Source organism: Pleurodeles waltl, chromosome 8 (genome assembly GCF_031143425.1).
Source record: "Pleurodeles waltl isolate 20211129_DDA chromosome 8, aPleWal1.hap1.20221129, whole genome shotgun sequence".
NCBI lineage: Eukaryota > Metazoa > Chordata > Amphibia > Caudata > Salamandridae > Pleurodeles > Pleurodeles waltl.
This window is the reverse complement of record NC_090447.1, coordinates 988,111,343-988,131,691: the sequence shown is the minus strand read 5'-3', so window position 1 is coordinate 988,131,691 and position 20,349 is coordinate 988,111,343. Positions and strand designations below refer to the sequence as shown.

The 20,349-nt window shown below is 44.4% G+C and overlaps 1 protein-coding gene across 17 annotated transcripts in view; it reads right to left on the bottom strand.

Annotated features, from left to right (window-relative positions):
- Positions 1 to 20,349, bottom strand: part of MYCBP2 (MYC binding protein 2) — a 1,769,078-nt gene that overhangs the window by 533,325 nt on the left and 1,215,404 nt on the right. For 9 of the 17 annotated variants that reach the window (XM_069205243.1, XM_069205235.1, XM_069205244.1 and 6 more), the window contains one exon: positions 259 to 396. In XM_069205243.1, coding sequence (XP_069061344.1) covers positions 259 to 396 — 138 coding nt within the window. The remainder of the gene's footprint in view (positions 1 to 258; positions 397 to 20,349) is intronic. The other 8 variants (XM_069205245.1, XM_069205247.1, XM_069205248.1 and 5 more) reach the window with 1 other exon arrangement.

The window sequence follows — 20,349 nt, the reverse complement described above, 5'->3', positions numbered from 1 at the left end:
TGTGAATACATACATTATCAGCCACATCTTTGAACAATAGCACAGGTTTTTTTCAAACAGGTAAACCATACAAAACGTAATCAGGGAATGGCATTTTACTGTTACCTATTATACCTGTAAAAGGCAACAGGAAGAAAGGCTTAGCACATAAGCTAAATTAACATAAAAACAATTCTGCAATGAACAGTCACAAACATTTTGGTTTTAACGATCAATAAATGCAATGTAGATTGTCCAATAACAGGAGGTCTGCCTTACCTTTGGCATTTGTAAGGCCATAATCAAATCCTTGAACACTGTTTCCACTTGCTCCTTTGGAAAAGGCTTGTACTGAGAAGGGGCTGGGCGGAGGAGTATGCGCACCTTGATCCAGAAGAATTTGCTCTGTAAAATAATCTATCTCAAATCAATATGTAAAAATCTTACTCAATCATTAACAGATTAGCTTGACCTATGTGACTGCACTTTAAAAGCTTCATACTGCCCCACAGAGACAAGTACTGTCTAAGCAAGATTAGACATCTACAAGCTTATAGTACAACTTGATGCCACCAAGTGTCAAAAAATAAATTATGGAATACTTTCAACAGAGTCTTAACATGCAGCAGTTTACCTAGGTTTCAAGAATGAGAGTAACAAAAGAGTAATTTAAGGCTTAGATTACATACGTTGCAAACAAATAAAAAACTTCCTGGACTCTCCTATTAACGAAAAATGGAATCTGATAAGTTATCAACAGCAATAGGACAGTAATGGAAAGAGAATAGGTGATCCTCACCCAGAAAACCTCAACATAGTTCACAGGTTAAGGAGATGACAGTAAATCCTAAAGCCCCACCACGCTGTAGTAGGTTGCACATGTAACAAATGCAGGCAAAAGCATATCGACCAACAACTACGAATAAGCAATAGCATACTCATGCAATATGGAGACTAGTGGGGATATCACCAGGTTACGGCAACTTGAAATTTAAGCTTGTTACAAATATTATGAGGGAGGGATAACCAGACAATGTGCTACAGTTTGAAAATGGACTACTTTTAGGGATAACTGAGGCAGCCAAATGGCCATAAAAGCTTTAGGCAGGTTTAGGGATGATGCAGGTGTCTGCCTATCTCTACCTTCCGTATCTTAGTACAAAACGAACACTCCACAATCAGCAGTATTATAGCCAAAGAAAGTCTCCATACAATACAATAATATACCACTAAATTCTTCCAAATTGGATGAAAGAAAATAATGAAGTGTTCACATGTAGTCTATTTCGGTTCAGCTTGAACAACACAAACAAAAACAAAGAATACAATATATTTTCAATTCCATGGGCCTGCGTACCAAAAACATGCAGATTACACACAACAAAACAAATTCTAAGAGGGCCAATACAATGAGATTAAAGGAAAATCAATATTAAACAGACCTATAAGGAATTTATGAAACAACAAAACCAATAAGAGTAATTATTACTGCCACAGAATTTAGCAGTGGGATTACGCGATAATAGGCATAGTAGTTCATCTCCTTTTAAAAGCTGCAGTCAAAAGCATCACTTAGCACGAGAAACCAAAGGGGAAGATAATAAAGAAGATCTAATAAAGAAGCTAAAGATGTAACAAATACTGGATGGCATGACATATATACCCTTTTCTTAATTAAAAGACGAATATAATTCTTACGGATGTCAGATAAAAATATGCAAAATAAGTGTGAAACTGTATGTCTAGAAGATTGATTAAAATAGACAACTCATTGATAGCTCTACAAAGGGCATGCATTGCTAAGGGGGGGGAAAAAGACTGAAGAAAAATATTATATACTTATTATCAAAATGTGTCAGGTGGGCTCCATCTCATTGGCTGTTCTGAGAATAAAATGTCATTTTTTTGTTTGCTTATTCAATCATGTCTTTCCAATCACCAACTACAGCAAAAACACCCAATAACCAGGAAGACAATCCGCCAGGATTTCCATGTTCAGAGATGCAGCTGGGTGGGCATTGGAAAGTCTGAGGAGCACAGGGGCTAATTAAAAATGGCCTTCATGTACTGCATGCCCAACTTGTAACAAGAAATTGTCCAACTAAGGTAAGGCCAATAAATGTCTCAAACATTTATGATGAAAGAGAAGCAGCAAGTAATATTGAGGTCTTTATATAAATGACATAGGGCCTGATTCTAACTTTGGAGGACGGTGTTAAACCGTCCCAAAAGTGGCGGATATACCACCTACCGTATTACGAGTTCCATAGGATATAATGGACTCGTAATACGGTAGGTGGTATATCCGCCACTTTTGGGACGGTTTAACACCGTCCTCCAAAGTTAGAATCAGGCCCATAGTCTGGATTACTATGCTAAATACCTTGCTTGATAAATCAGCAACACTATAAGAGCTGGTAACAAAGAACTAGACCCTTGTTAACAGTATGATCCATATTTTCAACTTTGCAATTTATGTAGTTAACCACCCAATAATAATGGATTTACGTTCTACCCAGCTGGGAAGTGTCTTCGCGAACTTGCAAGATGAGATAAACTGAAGTCTTCCTTGCCTGGAGCCTATAAATCATTAAAACATGTCCACAGTTATATAATTCTCACCCAACATGCAGCAGAGCAAGGAGTGAGGTGGCCCTTAATGAACAAGTTACTCACCTTTTGTAACGGGCTGTCAGGTGAATATTCAATCTAACTGCAGATTTGTCAACTTCCGAATATTCCACAAGAGTCAGATTGAATCCAGAAACTTTGAACAGTACTCCTGTGCACCAGTAGGGGATGTCATGTGGCTCTGCACCGTTGTTCAGCTCTTGAAGTGATGTGCAAAGCCACACAATCTCCACCTACTGATCCCACTGGCAGACTGGCATGGCCAGTGTGCAGATAAAAAGGCTAACTAGCTCTTGGTATTGCTCATTCTGGTGGATACTATACCTATCTTAAAATCCCTAACATGGGCTCATGCCCAGAAGCCAATCTGAATCTGAAAACCCTTGAACAGCATTCCTGACTGGGGGGAGGTACCAGTGTCACTTCAGTGCCACATGCAATACCTTGTGATATCACTGGAGCCATAAAGCACCAAAACGGCATGCACTGCCTTGCTCTTCATGTTTCCAATGTTAAAAGGGTAATGAACTGGGCTAGATGGACTGGGGGTAACCACCTTTAGCAAGAAGGCAGGCCTTGTGCTCAACACCAGCTTGCCTGGAAAGAATTATGTAAATGGAGGTTTTACAGAGAAGGCTTAAAATTCAGTAATATGTCTAGCTGACATGACAACGAACAGAAAGAATGACTTAAAAGCAAGAAGTCTTAAAGAGTGACTCCTGTTAACCAGGAACCCAGTGATTATGCTCCCTCCCTTCTAACATGGTAACTTGTACCATTTTCAGCCTACATTTGGAATACTGGGGCCCCCATACAAGTCCCTAGTATATGGTACACGGGTACCCAGGGCACTGGGGTACCAAGGGATCCCCATGGGCTGCAGCAAGTATTATGCCACCCATGGGAAGCCCATGCAAAATGTTCTGCAGGCCTGCCATTGCAGCGTGCGTGAAAGGGTGCATGCACCCTTTTTCACAACAGGTCACTGCACCAGGTCACTATAAGTCCCGCCTGTGGCAGGCCCTCCTAGCCCAGAGTGCAAGTACCTGTGTGTGAAGGCACCCCTACGCTAGCAGACATGCCCCCACAAACTCCAGTGCCATTTTCATGGCCTTTGTGAGTGTGGGGACGACATTTTGTGTGTGAACTGGACATGGGTCACTACCTATGTCCAGCTACATAATGGTAACTCCAAACCTAGGCATGTTTGGTATCAAACATGTTGGAATTGTACCCCAATACTGTTGCCAGTATTGGGAGTATGATTCCATGCACTCTGGGGGCTCCTCAGAGATCCCCCAGCATTGCTCCTACCAGTCTTCCAGGGTTTTCCAGGAAGCACAAGCTGCTGACGCCCCTCAGACAAGATTATGTCTGCCTGCTGCTTAAATAGCTAAAGCCCAGGAAGGCAGAACAAAGGATTTCCTTTGGGAGAGGGAGGTAACACCCTCTCCCTTTTGAAATGGGAGTTACATGGTTTAGGAGGGGTAGCCTCCCCAAGCCACTGGTATGCTTTGAAGGGCACATTTTGTGCCCTCAGTGCATAAACCAGTCTACACCAGTTCAGGGACCTACAATCCCTGCTCTGGCTTGAAACTAGACAATGGAAAGGGAGTGGTCACCTGTCCATCACCACCCCAGGGGTGGTGCTCAGAGCTCCTCCAGAAGATCCCTGGGTTCTGCCATCTTAAACCCAAGGTTGGCAGGGACCTCTGGGAGTATCTGAGTGGCCAGGCAAGTTTCGTCAGAGCCCTCTCTTGATAGGTGGTCACCTGCTTAAGTGACCAATCCCCTTTTTAGGGATATTTAGGGTCTCTCTTTTGGGTGGGTTCTTAGATTCGGCTTGCAAGATTCCAGCAAGGCTACTCTTCAGCCTTACTTCGACTTCTAGCCACACACTAACCACGACTGGACCCTCCAGGGACCAACAATCTGCATCCACAAAGAAGGCTCTTCTTGCAACATTGTTTCCACGGCTTCTTTCAGCTTCTGCAACATTTCCCCAGCTGTACATCGTCTGAGGGCAGCAAGTCTTCAGTCTGCACAAGGAGGACGAAGGAATATTCCTTGGAGTGAAGGAGTCACTCACCTGCATCCGCAAGCACCTACTGCAACAACAACTGTTTGCGTGGCTCTGCTCTCATCTTGAGCTGTGTGGATCCTGCATCATGGGTGGTAGTCCGGGGTAGTCTCTTGGTACTCTCTGCCAGCTGTCCAACTATGGTGGAGGTAAGCCCTCGCCTTCCCATGGAGGACAGTATCCCCGTGCACCAGGCCTCTTGCAGCTGCCAAGGCTTGTTTGTATCTGCTCCAAGGGATCTTCAAGCTGCGTGTAGTTACAGCTCTCAGCACTCCTTCCTGCGATGCACAGCCCTCTGCGTCGTTCACCTGCGGCGTGGCACCCTTCACTTGTGCTGCTGTTCTTCTGTGACTCCTGTGTCCCCGTCCTGTGGGGCTCCTGCAGGTTCTGCCTTTGCTTCTGTGGGCTCTCTGTCTTGCTGAAGGTCCCTTCTGACTCCCCCCTCCTGGGTTGAGTCCTCCTGGGTCTTGATGGTTCCCGGCAGCTCCACTTTTCACCAACTGCAACATTTGCCTTTGCCAAGGCTTGTTTGGTGGAATTCCTGCACCAACACCAGACTGCAATTCTTTTTCCAGCAAGGGACGTCATCTGCATCCCTCAGGAGCGCTTCACCGACTCAAAAGCTGCAGTGCTGACCTTCTTCACATCACCGTCGATCAACGCCTGCATCCACAGCTGGGTGGGTAGTAGCTCCTACTCTTGGACTGTTCTGTGACTTCTGGACTTGGTTCCCTTCTTCCACAGGTCTTCCTCTTCAGGAATCCACTGCTGATTTCTTGCAGTCTTGTCTGGGTGTTGCATTTTCTTCTTTTCCTTCCTTCTGGGTGGTAAGGGGAAAATCCACTAATTTACTCCTTTTGTCAGGCTCATTAGGGGGCACTGTAGCGCATACCTTTGGGGTTTCCTAGTACCCCCAGCTTCCCTCTACACATTCCACTTACCTAGCTGGGGTTTCTGTGTCTGCCTTCCATGTTTTAGCATATGGATTTGGGCTCCCCCTAGAGTCACTACTGTCTAACTGCATTTGCACTGTTTTCTATCACTTTCTATGCCTATTTCTGGTAACTAGTGTATACACTTAGTGTGTTACCTACCTCCTATTGGAGGGTTGCCTCTCTGGTACTTTTTAGTATTGTGTCACTAAAATAAAGTACCTTCATTTCTGTAACACTGAGTGTTTTCTTTCAGGTGTGTGAGTGCTGTGTGACTACTGTGGTACTGCATGAGCTTTGCATGTCTCCTAGATAAGCCTTAGTTTCTCAACCACAGCTACCTCTAGGGAGCCAGGCTTCTTGACACTCATACACTACCATAATAGGGGATATCTTGCCCTGGCATAAGGTGCAAGTACCTTAGGTACCCACCACACACCAGGCCAGCTTCCTACAAACATCCACCACTTTGAAGGCAGGAAAAATTAACTTGGTTTATCCTCTCAATTTCCAGGCATGCAGGTGTAGCACCTACCCCAGCGACTGCAAGAGGAGGTCTACCCTATGAGGGAGACTGAGCAGAGGACACAGGGAGATGTGAATGAGGTCTGCACATCATACCCTTTAGGCCCAATTACGATTAGGCAATTAGGATTACTTAGGCATGGTCAAAATAAATCTTCTATAAATCAAAATAAGGGGTCCCCATGAGTCCAGTCCATCTGGGCAGTCCCAGCATGTGAGTGATTTTCCTATAAAACTCTCAACCTTCAAGAAAATCCTGATGGCATGCTTCATCATACAGTTTTCACAATAAACCTCAATATTTCCACTGCAGGCTTCAAACTGATCTCTTTCAGGGCGCACTCACATGTTTTACAAGGGATTCTGGCTGTAAATGGTTAAAAGGCTACCTGGGTCATATCATAGGAATATTCCATTGGCAGTGTTAGAAACAAAGACGGAAACTATGTGAGGTCTAATATCCCAAATATCCTTCCTCACGGTCTGCATGGTTCAGCCTTTTTAGAAGATACTGAGGCTTTCATCAGGATCAGTATTTCAAGGATCCCTATGTATTGCCTAATCCTTGCTAGGTTCAATAAGTGGATAATTGCCCCTACCTGCACATCATACTTCCAATTATACCATGCATAGACTTTATGCTTAAGTCCGACTCCCTAAATTATCAGTGGGTGTCTGTGTCAAGCTAAGAAGAATTACCACACCATTTTACACTTTTTTTTTTTTTTTTTTACTTATTATACATTTACATAGACCACTTGTCACTTACTTAAATCTACCAGAAAACACCTGTGTATAGGGTCACACTACACAGACTATAGGTGAATATATCTATGGGCTCCTAGTGAGTCCTGATATTGGCCCACGCTCCTACATAATTCTAGGTCACCACTGACTGCTTTTTATCAGAAACAAAATAATCAAATACATTCAACAAAGAAACTTCCGCTCAAGATTGGCACCCCGCCTTAGAAAACCACCATACAAGAAAAAGACTATAGGTGGTACATCCTTCTCCGTTCAAGCAGCCAAACTATGGAATTCATTACCTCCAACTATAAGAGCAACAGATAACTATCTTGTCTTCAGAAAAGTACTCAAGAGTTGGCTCTTTCCTTCATAACCTCCATATTCAAACAACTATGGACTGCATATGCCTATGTTGATAAATTTTTTTTTTCTGACTGTGTATATTCTAGTTATATATAGTTCTTTAGAAAATATGTATCGTTACTATGTCACAACAATAAACTACACACACTCTTTAAACCTGTTTAACTATTTTTACTCATGGTTTAAATATGTATACGTATGTACATATGTGTGTGTATGTGTGTATATATATATATATATATGTATATATATATATATATATATATATATGGAAAATGTCACTTACCCAGTGTACATCTGTTCGTGGCATGTTGCGCTGCAGATTCACATGCTGTGCACTGTTCCTGCCATCTAGTGTTGGGCTCGGAGTGTTACAAGTTTTTTTTTTTCGAAGAAGTCTTTTCGAGTCACGGGACCGAGTGACTCCTCCCTTTCGGCTCCATTGCGCATGGGCATCAACTCCATCTTAGATTGTTTTCCCCGCATAGGGTGAGGTAGGAGTGGTAGAATGAGGATACTAAGATGTACATAGTTTGTGGTAAAGTAATATTTGTTTACATATATACAATTTTAATGCAACTTAAATGGCTACAGGCTCCCGGGGAGGTGGGAGGGCGCATGTGAATCTGCAGCGCAGCATGCCACGAACAGATGTACACTGGGTAAGTGACATTTTCCGTTCGATGGCATGTGTAGCTGCAGATACACATGCTGTGCATAGACTACAAAGCAGTAACCCTCCCCAAAGCGGTGGTCAGCCTGTAGGAGTTGAAGTTGTTTGAAATAATGTTCTTAGTACAGCCTGTCCTACTGTGGGTTGTTGTGTTGCTAACACATCTACACAGTAATGTTTGGTAAACGTATGAGGTGTAGACCAAGTGGCTGCCTTACAAATCTCTGTCATTGGTATGTTACCTAGAAAGGCCATTGTTGCTCCTTTCTTTCTAGTGGAGTGAGCCTTTGGTGTAATGGGTAACTCTCTTTTAGCTTTGAGGTAACATGTTTGTATGCATTTGACTATCCATCTGGCTATGCCCTGTTTGGATATAGGGTTACCAGCATGGGTTTTTTGGAAAGCAACGAACAATTGCTTAGTTTTACGAAATGATTTTGTTCTGTCTATGTAATACATTAGCGCTCTTTTTATGTCTAATGTATGCAGTGCTCTTTCTGCTACTGAGTCTGGCTGTGGGAAGAAGACTGGGAGCTCTACGGTTTGGTTTAGATGAAACGGTGAAATAGCTTTTGGTAGAAATTCTGGATTTGTGCGGAGAACCACTCTATGTCTGTGTACTTGTATAAGTGGTTCTTCGATAGTGAAAGCCTGTATTTCGCTAACTCTTCGTAGTGAAGTGATGGCTATTAGAAAAGCTACCTTCCAAGTCCAGAATTGGATCTGGCAAGAATGCATGGGTTCAGAAGGTGGGCCCATGAGTCGTGTAAGTACAATATTAGGATTCCACGAGGGTACTGGTGGGGTTCTTGGAGGTATGATCCTTTTTAGTCCTTCCATAAAGGCTTTAATAACTGAGATTCTAAAAAGTGACTTTGTATGTTTAATCTGCAGATAAGCAGAGATTGTAGTGAGATGAATTTTGATGGAAGAAAAAGCTAGATTTGCTTTTTGTAGGTGTAGTAAGTAACTCACAATGTTTTGTATGGAGGCATCTAACAGTGTGATTTGATTTGCTTGGCAGTAGAAAACAAACCTTTTCCATTTATTAGCATAACAGTGCCTTGTTGACGGTTTCTTGCCTGTTTAATGACTTCCATACACTCATTTGAAAGGTTTAGATAACCAAATTCTAAGACTTCAGGAGACAGATTGCTAGGTTGAGCGATGCTGGATTGGGGTGTCTGATCTGTTTGTGTTGTGTTAACAGATCTGGTCTGTTTGGGAGTTTGATGTGAGGTACTACTGAGAAGTCCAACAGTGTGGTGTACCACGGTTGGCGAGCCCACGTTGGTGCTATGAGTATTAGCTTGAGTTTGTTTTGACTCAGTTTGTTGACTGGGAAAGGAATGAGTGGGAGAGGGGGAAAAGCCAGGGATGTGGAATTCCTATAGCCCGACGCCCGGGACATCTTGTTTGGGGTCAAGGGCAACAAGTTTTTATGTTTACTTTGTCCTTGGGACAAGTAGGCCCAACCCCCTGCAGCACAAACCCTTTGGTTGCTTGTTTACAGAGAGTGGAATTCTCTGCAGTTGAGGTAATGTGTTTCCAAAAGATAATGCTGTTCGAACTTGTATATATGGTTCATTATTTGAAAGCCTTCATTATTAGGGTGAGTGCTGTAAATAAATGTTTTAAGGTCACACTTCACTACTGACGTTGGTTCCAGTACAAAAAAAAATAAAACGTGTACACACATGTTTGAAAAGTTTAGGCTAAGAGGCTAAGTATAATGCTCCCAGAATGCTCTCTGATTATATGCAAATGAAGTGTCATTTAGTAAAATGTGTTGATGCATGCTAGTATTTCCTAAAAATATTTCTAATGGAAAATCAGTGTAACCATTTTCAACACGATTATGGGAAGCATGAAAATAAACAAACACTGACAAAGCCAACTGATCTGACATATTTTTATAAGTCTTTTAGTTTCATCAATGCGTGTCTTGTTTTGACATGGCTTTTGTAACACTTTATTCTTGTGGGAGCTACCAGGCCCTCAACATTGTAACAAACATTGGCAAAACCACCCCAAAAAAGTTTTTGAACTCTTAAAGCACACGTTGCCACCAGCGGCATAACAAAGGCCCCGCAGCCGCCCTCCAGGGGGCCCCTCCAGCACAGCACCTGCCCTGAGTGAGTCTGGAGAGGGGGCTCATCCATGTTCTTTGCAAAGGGGCACCCTCCAGTTTTGTTACGTCACTGATTGCCACTGTAGTTCCTGACACTGAACAAAACTATTTTGTGTGGCAATATGCTCCTTGTGGAAGAGCAGAATGCGATCGATCACAGTTAAGCCAGCCGAAAGAGAGAGAAATAGAAGTTTAATAAAAACAAAATGTCTTTGTTAACACCAGACCTAATTGGGGACCAAGACCCACATGTAGGTAGCTTTTTGCATGTCGCAAACAGCGACTTTCGCTGTTTGCGACATGCAAAAAGCACATTGCGATACACAAACCCAGTTTTGCGATTCAGTAACCTGGTTACCGAATCACAAAACGGGTTTGCGACTCGCAATTGGTAAGGGGTATTCCCTTCCTAATTGCAACTCGCAGTGCAATGTAGGATTGTTTTGTGACCGCGAACGCGGGCGCAAACCAATCGCAGTTTGCACCCATTTCAAATGGGTGCTAACACTTTCGCAAAAGGGAAGGGATCCCCATGGGACCCCTTCCCCATTGTGAATGTCACTGTAAAAAAAAATTCAGAGCAGGCAGTGGTCCTGCGGACCACTGCCTGCTCTGAAAAAATGAAACGAAAACGTTTCATTTTTCGTTTTTGTTATGCATCTCGTTTTCCTTTAAGGAAAACGGGCTGCATTACAAAAAAAAAAAAAAAAAAAATGCTTTATTGAAAAGCAGTCACAGACATGGTGGTCTGCTGTCTCCAGCAGGCCACCATTTGCGAGGGGGTCGCAAATTGCGACCCACCTCATGATTATTCATGAGGTGGGCATTTGCGAAGCCCTTGCGAATCACAGATGGTGTCAAGGACACCATCCTACATTCGGGTTTGCGACTCGCAATTTGCAGGTCACAAATCTGAACCTACCGACATGTGGCCCCAAATTCTTAAAGAAAGTCACAAAAGTGCACCCATGGTATATGTCGTACCCCTATAAAATATTTGTGAACTGTATTTTAGCATGGGTAAATACGATGTGTAGATTTGCTCATGTAAAAATCTATTGAGCATTTGCAAGTTCATTTTCCCTCCAGCCACTTTCTTCCCAACCCTGGAAGAAGTTCTAATTCTGCCATTGTCAGGAGTAAATGTCCAACCTTTCTTATTATGGGAAAATATTAGAGAGAAGCTGGTAAAAATCTTTAAAACATGCAGGTTAGTAGGTTTGCAGACTCAAAGGCATTCCAGCCCTGAAACTATTGCTTACTGCTTCCTCCAGCCCCAGTATGCAGATCTGCAGAAAGGTGGCAAAATAAGGAAATTGCTACAGTAGCGATTGAAACTCCAAGTATTCAAGCCCTACTATGGTAGTAGCCCTGGCATAATCAGAGAGGCTATTAATTGCTGCCATAATTTGTCGCCACACTACATGGCACCAAAGGGACAAGTAGATCTTTTTACAGGACAAGTAGATTTGAGAAGCAACCTGTCCCCTGGACAAGTAGATATTTTAATAAATTCCACACCCCTGAAAAGCGTAAGCAAATATCCCTGACCAATTGATCCATACAGCATTGCCCTGGGACTGAGGGTGTGGGTATCTGGATGCGAAGTTTTGGCATTTTGCATTTTGTTTTGTTGCAAACAGATCTATGTCTGGCATCCCCCAGTGGTGGAAGTAATCCTGTAGAATCTGGGGATATATTTCCCACTCGGGAGTTTGCTGGTGATCCCGACTGAGATTGTCAGCTAACTGATTGTGAATGCCTGGTATATATTGCGCTATCAGACGAATGATGTTGTGAATTGCCCAATGCCAAATCTTTTGTGCTAAGAGGCATAGTTGTGACGAGTGTGCCCCCCCCTGTTTGTTTCGATAGTACATTGTTGTCATATTGTCTGTTTTGACAAGAATGTGTTTGTGGACTAGAAGAGGTTGAAACGCTTTTAGTGCTAGTGAGACCACTAGTAGTTCTAAGTGATTTATGTGTACTTGTTTTTGTTGATTGTCCCATTGACCCTGTATATTGTGATTGTTGAGGTGTGCTCCCCACCCAATCATGGAAGCGTATGTTGTAATAATGGTGTGAGGCACTGGGTCTTGAAATGGCCGCCCTTTGTTTAAATTTACAGGGTTCCACCACTGAAGCGAAGAGTGTGTTTGGCGGTCCATCAACACTAGATCCTGAAGTTGACCCTGGCCTGCGTCCATTGTTTTGCTAGGCACTGTTGTAAGGGCTGCATGTGTAGCCGTGCGTTTGGTACAATAGCTATGCATGAAGACATCATGCCTAGTAGTTTCATAACAAACCTGACTGTGTACTGGTGGTTTGGTTGTATGCTTGACATTATAGTTTGAAACGATTGAACTCTTTGTGGACTTGGAGTGGCAATTGCTTTTTGAGTGTTGAGTGTGGCTCCCAAGTATTGTTGTATTTGGGATGGTTGTAAGTGAGATTTTTGGTAATTTACTGAAAACCCTAGTTTGTGTAGGGTATCTATTACATATTGCGTGTGACTGACACCTGTGTTGAGTGTTGGCTTTTATTAGCCAATCGTCGAGATATGGGAATACGTGCATGTGATGTCTCCTTATATGAGCTACTACTACAGCGAGACATTTTGTAAATACTCTGGGCGCTGTTGTTATTCCGAAGGGCAATACCTTGAATTGGTAATGTTTGCCCTGTATGACAAATCTGAGGTATTTCCTGTGAGATGGATGGATGGGTATGTGGAAATAAGCATCCTTTAAGTCCAGTGTTGCCATGTATTCTCCCTGTTTTAGCAAGGGAACTACATCTTGTAGTGTGACCATGTGGAAATGTTCTGATTTGATGAAGAGGTTTAATGTCCTGAGATCTAAAATTGGTCTTAGTGTTTTGTCTTTTTTGGGAATAAGGAAGTATAGGGAGTAAACCCCTGTTCCTTTTTGATGGTGAAGTACTAGTTCTATGTCTTGTTTTGTTAAAAGTGCATGTACCTCTATTTGTAGCAGGTCCAGATGTTGTGCCCACAGTTTGTGCGTTCTCGGGGGAACATCTGGAGGGAAATGTGTGAACTCTATGCAGTAACCATGTTGGTTAATTGATAGAACCCATGTGTCCGTGGTTATGTCTGACCAAGGTTTGTGGTATTTTGTTAATCTTCCCCCTACTGGTGATGTGTTTTGGTAAGTGTGACCTTGAAGTCACTGTTTGTTACTGGGGGTCTGCTTGCAAGGCTGGAATTTTCCCCTTGCTCTTGGGAATTGTCCCCTAGTGAACCACGAAACCCCCCTCTCTGGTATTGTGACTGGTAGGTGGGTTTTGTTTGGGAGGGGATGCCTATGAGGGTTGCTGTCTAAACCCTCCCCTAAATTGTGGATTCCTAAATGTTCCCCTATACTGGGAAGAGTAGAGCGCACCCATGGCTTTGGCCGTGTCTGTGTCCTTCTTCATTTTTTCAATGGCGGTGTCCACCTCCGGCCCAAATAGTTGCTGCTGGTTGAACTGCATGTTTAACACCGCTTGCTGTATTTCAAGTTTGAAACCAGAACTGCGTAGCCATGCATGCCTCCTGATGGTAACTGCTGTGTTTACAGTTCTTGCTGCTGTATCGGCAGAGTCCAGTGCAGAACGGATTTGGTTGTTGGAGATGGCTTGTCCTTCCTCAACCACCTGTTGAGCCTGTTTTTTATATTCTTTTGGTAAATGCTGAATAATATCATGCATTTCGTCCCAATGGGCTCGGTCGTAACGGGCGAGTAGGGCCTGTGAATTGGCGATGCGCCATTGGTTGGCCGCTTGCGACACCACTCTCTTACCTGCCGCGTCAAATTTGTGGCTTTCTTTATCAGGAGGTGGTGCATCTCCTGATGATTGCGAATTTGCCCGCTTTCTTGCGGCTCCCACTACTACAGAGTCCAGAGGGAGCTGCTGTGTAATGAGGGTCTGATGGGGTGATTTATATTTTTTCTCCATCCGCGGTGTGATGGCTCTTCCCTTGACCGGTTCTTGGAAGACTTGTTGTGCATGCTTAAGCATGCCTGGTAGCATGGGCAAGCTTTGATATGACGCATGCGTGGACACCAGGGTATTGAAAAGAAAGTCATCCTCCAATGGATCTGAGTGCATAGGGACATTATGGAATGTCGCAGCCCTGGCAAGTACTTGTGTATAGGATTTGCTATCCTCTGGAGGAGATGGCTTTGAGGGATAGCACTCAGGACTGTTGTCTGAAGCTGGTGAGTCGTAGAGGTCCCAGGGATCTGCATCGTCCTGTGTTTGCACAGTATGTGTGGGTGACTGTGCAGTTGGGGTGCCAAATGGTGACCTTGCCCTTGGCGAATGTGGAGGCAATATTTCTGGCGAGAAAGGTGGAGTTGGTGATTTTTCTCTAGCCACCTTTGCTCTTGGCTGCTCAGTTTCAGTCTCTGTCTGAAAAGCCAATTTCCTTTTAAATTTGAGTGGATGGATAGTTTGAATTTTTCCAGTATCCTTCTGGATCTGTAACCTTGGTTGACTTTGATCAAACTCCTCCACATCCAGTTCCTGCTCAAACATGTGCCTCTCTTTAAGCTGCTTGGAGAGCCCATGTTCTTCTGTGTAAGAAGTCTTTTTCGGCTCCAAAGCCAGCCTTTTCAGCACCGAAATACCCATGGTCACGGTTGGTCTCGGCTCCGAAAGGCTCTTTCCGGGTTTTTTAAGGGTTCGACCAGTCGATGTTGACTTTTTTCGACGCCGGTTTTTCGACTCGAGTCGGAAGACTTCGGCACGATCTTGGCCTTTTTCGGTGCCGAAGATGTTACTTGGTCACCGCTTTTCATGTGGGTCGAGCCACGGCCTTCAGGCAGTGGCGTCCCCGAGGCCTTCTGTTTTTTTGACTGACTTTGGGGTTGGGTCGGGGCAGGCGTACTCACTTTTTGGCCCACTGTCGGCAGTCAGTCTCCATCAGAATCATCCGATTCCTAACCCTGGATAGAGATAGCCATCTCTTCCTCCTCGACGTCGAGTTGTTGTGTCGATTTCGATACCTTCTGTAATCGCCTCGCTCGCCGATCTCTCAGGGTCTTCTTCGACCCAAAAGCCTTACAGGCCTCACAGGTATCCTCTCTGTGCTGTGGTGACAAACACAGATTACAGACCCGATGCTAGTCTGTATGATGATACTTGGCGTGGCACGTCGGACAGAAACGGAAGGGGGTCCGGTCCATGAGGCTTCGGCGATGGGTATGGTCGGGCCGACCAGGCCTCGGCTGGGTTAGGAAGCCCTGAAGGGCCGCCAAAGTGGTTGTCTTGTTGGTGCCGATGGATCTATAGGAAACCGGTCCCGAACGCAACAATACAGACGGATTTTCAATGATTTTTTAACTTTCCCGATTCGAATCACAGAGTGAAGAGGAACACGCCCGAACCCGATGGCGGAAAGAAAACAATCTAAGATGGAGTCGATGCCCATGCGCAATGGAGCCGAAATGGAGGAGTCACTCGGTCCCGTGACTCGAAAAGACTTATTTGAAGAAAAACAACTTGTAACACTGAGCCCAACACTAGAAGGCAGGAACAGTGCACAGCATGTGTATTTGCAGCTACACATGCCATCGAACATATATATATATATATGTTATTCTATGCTTAACACGTTCCTAGGTCACTGGAAAAATCCTAGATAAGTTGTTATACTAGATACTTATGAATCCCTGCTCTCATCATATATCACACTTATCTACCCATCATCATATGTCATGTCTCTATCAATCTATCCTCCATTCCCACTCTGACTCATCCCAAATCCATTCACTTACTTTCATCTCCTAAATAACTCTACCTAAGCTCTTCCCTCCGCTTCCACATCTAACTCACCTAAACCTCACTTTACTACCATTATCTCCCAAATACCCCTACTATATTCTCCCTCATTTATCTCACCCAGCTACTATGATCTCCCTAAACCCTTCCACAGATTCTTCCCTCCTCCATCCTCCCTTTACTCATCCGAAGCCTAAATCCTATTACCATAAACTCCCAATTAACACTTCTGGATTCTTCCCCCTCCACCCCTCCATTACTCCAGTCAATCTAACTAACAAACTCTCATATCCTCGGCTCAAATTAACTCATAATAATACTAAAGCTGTACTCATATTTCCCTATACTAATCCACCACTAATTATTTTTGGGTTCCGTAGTAAGCACTATATAAATACTATTACAATACAATACACTGTGTCTCACTGTATCCTTATCATTAGTAGGGAGGTTCTGCTCCCCATGCGCGGTCAATAGGAACACTCCTTACTGATATATTTAGCTCTTTCCTCCTTTTCTATTGATGAGGGAGGGTCAACGTTCTTATAGTCCCACTCTAAGTTTGTGTCAGAGTAAATAAAAAAAGAAGAGAAAGAAAAACGGGGTTTACATCAATTTATCACTACTGTTCCTTGCAGTGCACAACTATGCCTTCTTGGAAAAAGAGTTGTTGCCTCCATCACATGTCTGTAATCTCTGACCAAACTCCATTTTACTCACAAAGCTACATTGTTAATACTAGCAATCCTCTACCAAGAAAAGGCCATATTCCACTCTCCACCTCTTCCAAGTAATGTTGGACTCAGTCACCTAAGCATCCTAAATCTCCGCCGGGCATGTCGCAACTGTTTGAATGCAGCCGCCGGTCTTATAGTCCCACGGAATGTCTCCTCCCACTTCCTGGTCGCATGTGACTGGCCCTTCATTCAGATCGCTCAACATCATTGTGTTATCATTTTGGCTATTTTTTTAAAAACATTTTCCATGCTAGGCTTACTGCTCACATGGGACTCGTTAACCAGGTTGGTGACACCAATGGTATCAAATTATATGCAACCCCGATTAACAAGATAGCCTTGTCTGCATCTCACTTCCTTCAGGAGGCTAGAGACGTTATGTATTCTTTCTTGTTCATTCTTCACTTTTAAGTTTACACTCCAGTGCTACCCACTTATGCTGCCCCACATAATTTTACCGTTCAGTCCTGTCTTACTGGTTGAAAGGTGGACAATCCATCTTTGTTTTTCTTCAAACTGTTTTTTTCTCTGCATTGTGTACCCGTTTCAACTGATCTATGACTGTCTAATTCAAATCCATGGCTGTATGTTCCGACATGATATAGTGGTGGCTAATTTTGGTTGTAATTTCAGCACACCGTACATTACTCCAGAGCTCCATGTTCCTCACCTGGACCTTACGCATTATCATCCCTATGAACTTCATACCACAGGGGAAACAAGTCAAAATTTATCCCAACAATAACCATACACAGTTTTTTATTGGGGGATGCCTGGTTGTCAAGATGATAACCAGCTCCAGAGGAAGGTTAAAGGTGCGCAGCTCTTCCCACTCAGTCTCCACGCATGAAGGTCTCACTGTGGCATGATGAAGGAAGAGGAAGTAAACATATGTTGTAGGCCTTCCAAAAAAGCATCACAATAGGTGATTTAAATAATGAGGACTGACCTGGAAACTGAAAAAAGGCTGAAGAGCTGAAAGATACCCTTTATCTGTGCCCAGAGCACAACCTTACTAGGGGAAGAGACAAAAAAACAACATAAAACACTGGATAACTTGCCTTGAGGGGGCTAATCTGCAGTGTGCCACACCAAGTCAGGAAAACTGTCCGAACAACAGGTCTATACTGTTCTCCGGCAAGGGATGCTTGAATGCAAAGATGACCTCAACCACCTCTGGAGGAAGATCAAATGTGCTCAACTGGCACCACTCAATCTCCAAGCATGAAAGTGGGAAATGGAAGGCCCAGGTGCAGAACCCTGCCCTGTTGCTGCAACAACAGATCCTCCTGTAGGGGCAGCGTCATCGGCAGACAGATGCTCATGCCCAGGAGCTCTGGGTACCATGCTTTCCGTGCCCAATCTGGGGCCACTGGAATGCATTGGGTCCTGTTCTTTCTTCAGAACCCAAGGCATACGAGGTATCAGCGGTAAGGCATACAAGAGTCCTGATTTCCACCTCAGGTGGGAATGCGTCTCAAAGCGAAAGAGACCTTGGAAACTCCAGCGCACAGAAGTGCTGACACTGCGCATTCTCTGCAGTAGTAAATAGATCGAACCATGGTTCCCCCATTATCTGACAGCACACTGCACTACTTCCAGGTCGAACTGTCACTTGTGATCCATTGTGTACAGACAGCTGATGTCGTCCACCCTCAAATTCAACCACCAGGAACCCTTCACATTTATGGTTCAGCCATTTCCAGAGGCACAGGGTCAACAACCCCACCCGGCTAAACTTGTTGCAGTGTCACATGGCGGTTGTGTGAGCACCTGTACCATCCTCCCCTTGATAGATGGATGGAAGTCTTTCAACACCAAACAGATGACCCTCAGATTGAGGAGGCTGATATGGAGCCGGGACCATGATGAGATAAGAGGCCTCTGTTCTCCACCTCTCCCAAGTGGCTTCCCAAACCAGAAGTGGCGCATTGGTCACCACTGTCAGCTCAGAATGAGGGAGGGAGAAGGGTTTGCTAATGACCCAATCATGGTCTAGTAAACAAAACTGCAGAGCTTTTGCAGTCTCTTCTGAAATCTAGAGGTAGTGGGACAGGTCCCGTGGATATTGGGCCCACTGAGGCTTCAGATCCCACTGCAGAGCCCGTATATGCTACCTGGCATGCCTGGCCAGCAGGATGCAGGAAGCCTGCAGTCTCAGAATTGCCCTCACTGAAATTCAGGACAGAGGCTTAAAAACAGGGATCACAGTCTGAATGTCCAGACTCTCAGTTTCTGGGGAAAAGGTGGAAAACTTATCTATGTCCAGAATGTTTCCAATGAAAGGAAGCATCTGAGAATGACTCAGTGTTAGACCTGGCATTCTTAGGGTGGTCTTACCCCAGACATTTTGCCTTTCACCTCCTGTTTTGCTGCTGTATATTTTTGTTGGTATTAGGACTATGAGCACTTTACCACTGCTAATCAGCGCTAAAGTGCATATGCTTCTCCCCTAAACATGGTAACACTGGTGTATCCACAACTGACATGTTTAATTTACTAGTAAGTCCCTTGTAAAATGATATACCATTTTCCCAGAGCCTGTAAATTAAATGCTACTAGTGGGCCTGCAGCACTAGTTGTGCCACCTGTAGGAGGCTGGCCTGGTGTGTGGTGAACACCTATGGTGTAATCACCCTACACCAGGTATCCCCTATTAGTGAGGTGTAGTCAGTGTCTAGGAAGCCAGGCTCTCAAGAGGTAGCTGTGGATGAGCAGCCAATGCTTATCTAGGAGACTGCAAAGCTCATGCAATGCCACTTATAGTCACACAGCACTTACACACGAGAAAATCATACAGTGTTACAAAAATAAAGGTACTTTATTTTAGTGACACAAATACTAAAATACTATATCAGCAATACTCTACTACCAGGTGAGTAAACACACTATTATATACACCTTAGTTGTCAGGAATGAGCATAGAAAGTAATGGAAAACAGTGCAATAACAATAGTGACCCTTGGGGGAGCCCAAACCATATAATAAAAAAATGGAATGCAAATGATGGACCCCCACCCAGGTAAATAGAATCTGTACAGGGGAGCTGGAGGAACCAGGAACCCCAAAAGGTAAGTACCAGAGTGTCCCCCAACGGCCAGGAGAGAAGAAGTATGTACCTGTTTTTTCCAAAACCCACAGAGAAACTATGTGAAAGGACTGTGAAAGATGCAAGCAAGGCTGTAAGAAACAGAAGATGGATCCAGACAGAAGAGGACCTGCAAATGAAGGAGACCAAATCCAGTTCGAGTGTCTGGTTGGGGTAGGAGCCACTACCCACCCTTCTGGAGTTGCAGGACCAGGTCGAAGGTGAGGACCAGGAGTCGGCTATGCAGCACAGCAGCAGAGGAACAATTCCAGAAGTGATGCAGTCGTTGTACCACGTCGGAAGAAGAGTTGCAGTCCGTCAGTAGTGTGGAAAAACCACCAACAAGCCTCATAAAAGGCAAGAGTTACAGAAGATTTGCAGAGCTGCCAGGGACCAGGCAGGTCAGAGGGGACTCAACCCACGGAGAAGAGTCCGAGGCGTCCCCCAGCAGTCAGGAGAGCAAGAAGTCGTGGTTGCAGCCACCCACATGCAAACTCACAGGCTGCAGGCACAGGAGTCGCAGTGAGGCCCACTCAGCACACCTGGAAGGGAGTCCCAGGACGCTGGAGCAGCACGCAGGTACCACGTGTTGCAGGGAAGAGTGCTGGATGCCAGGGCTACACTGAGCCTGAAGATCCCTCGGAAGAAGAGCCAACAAGCCTTGGTAACTGCAAGA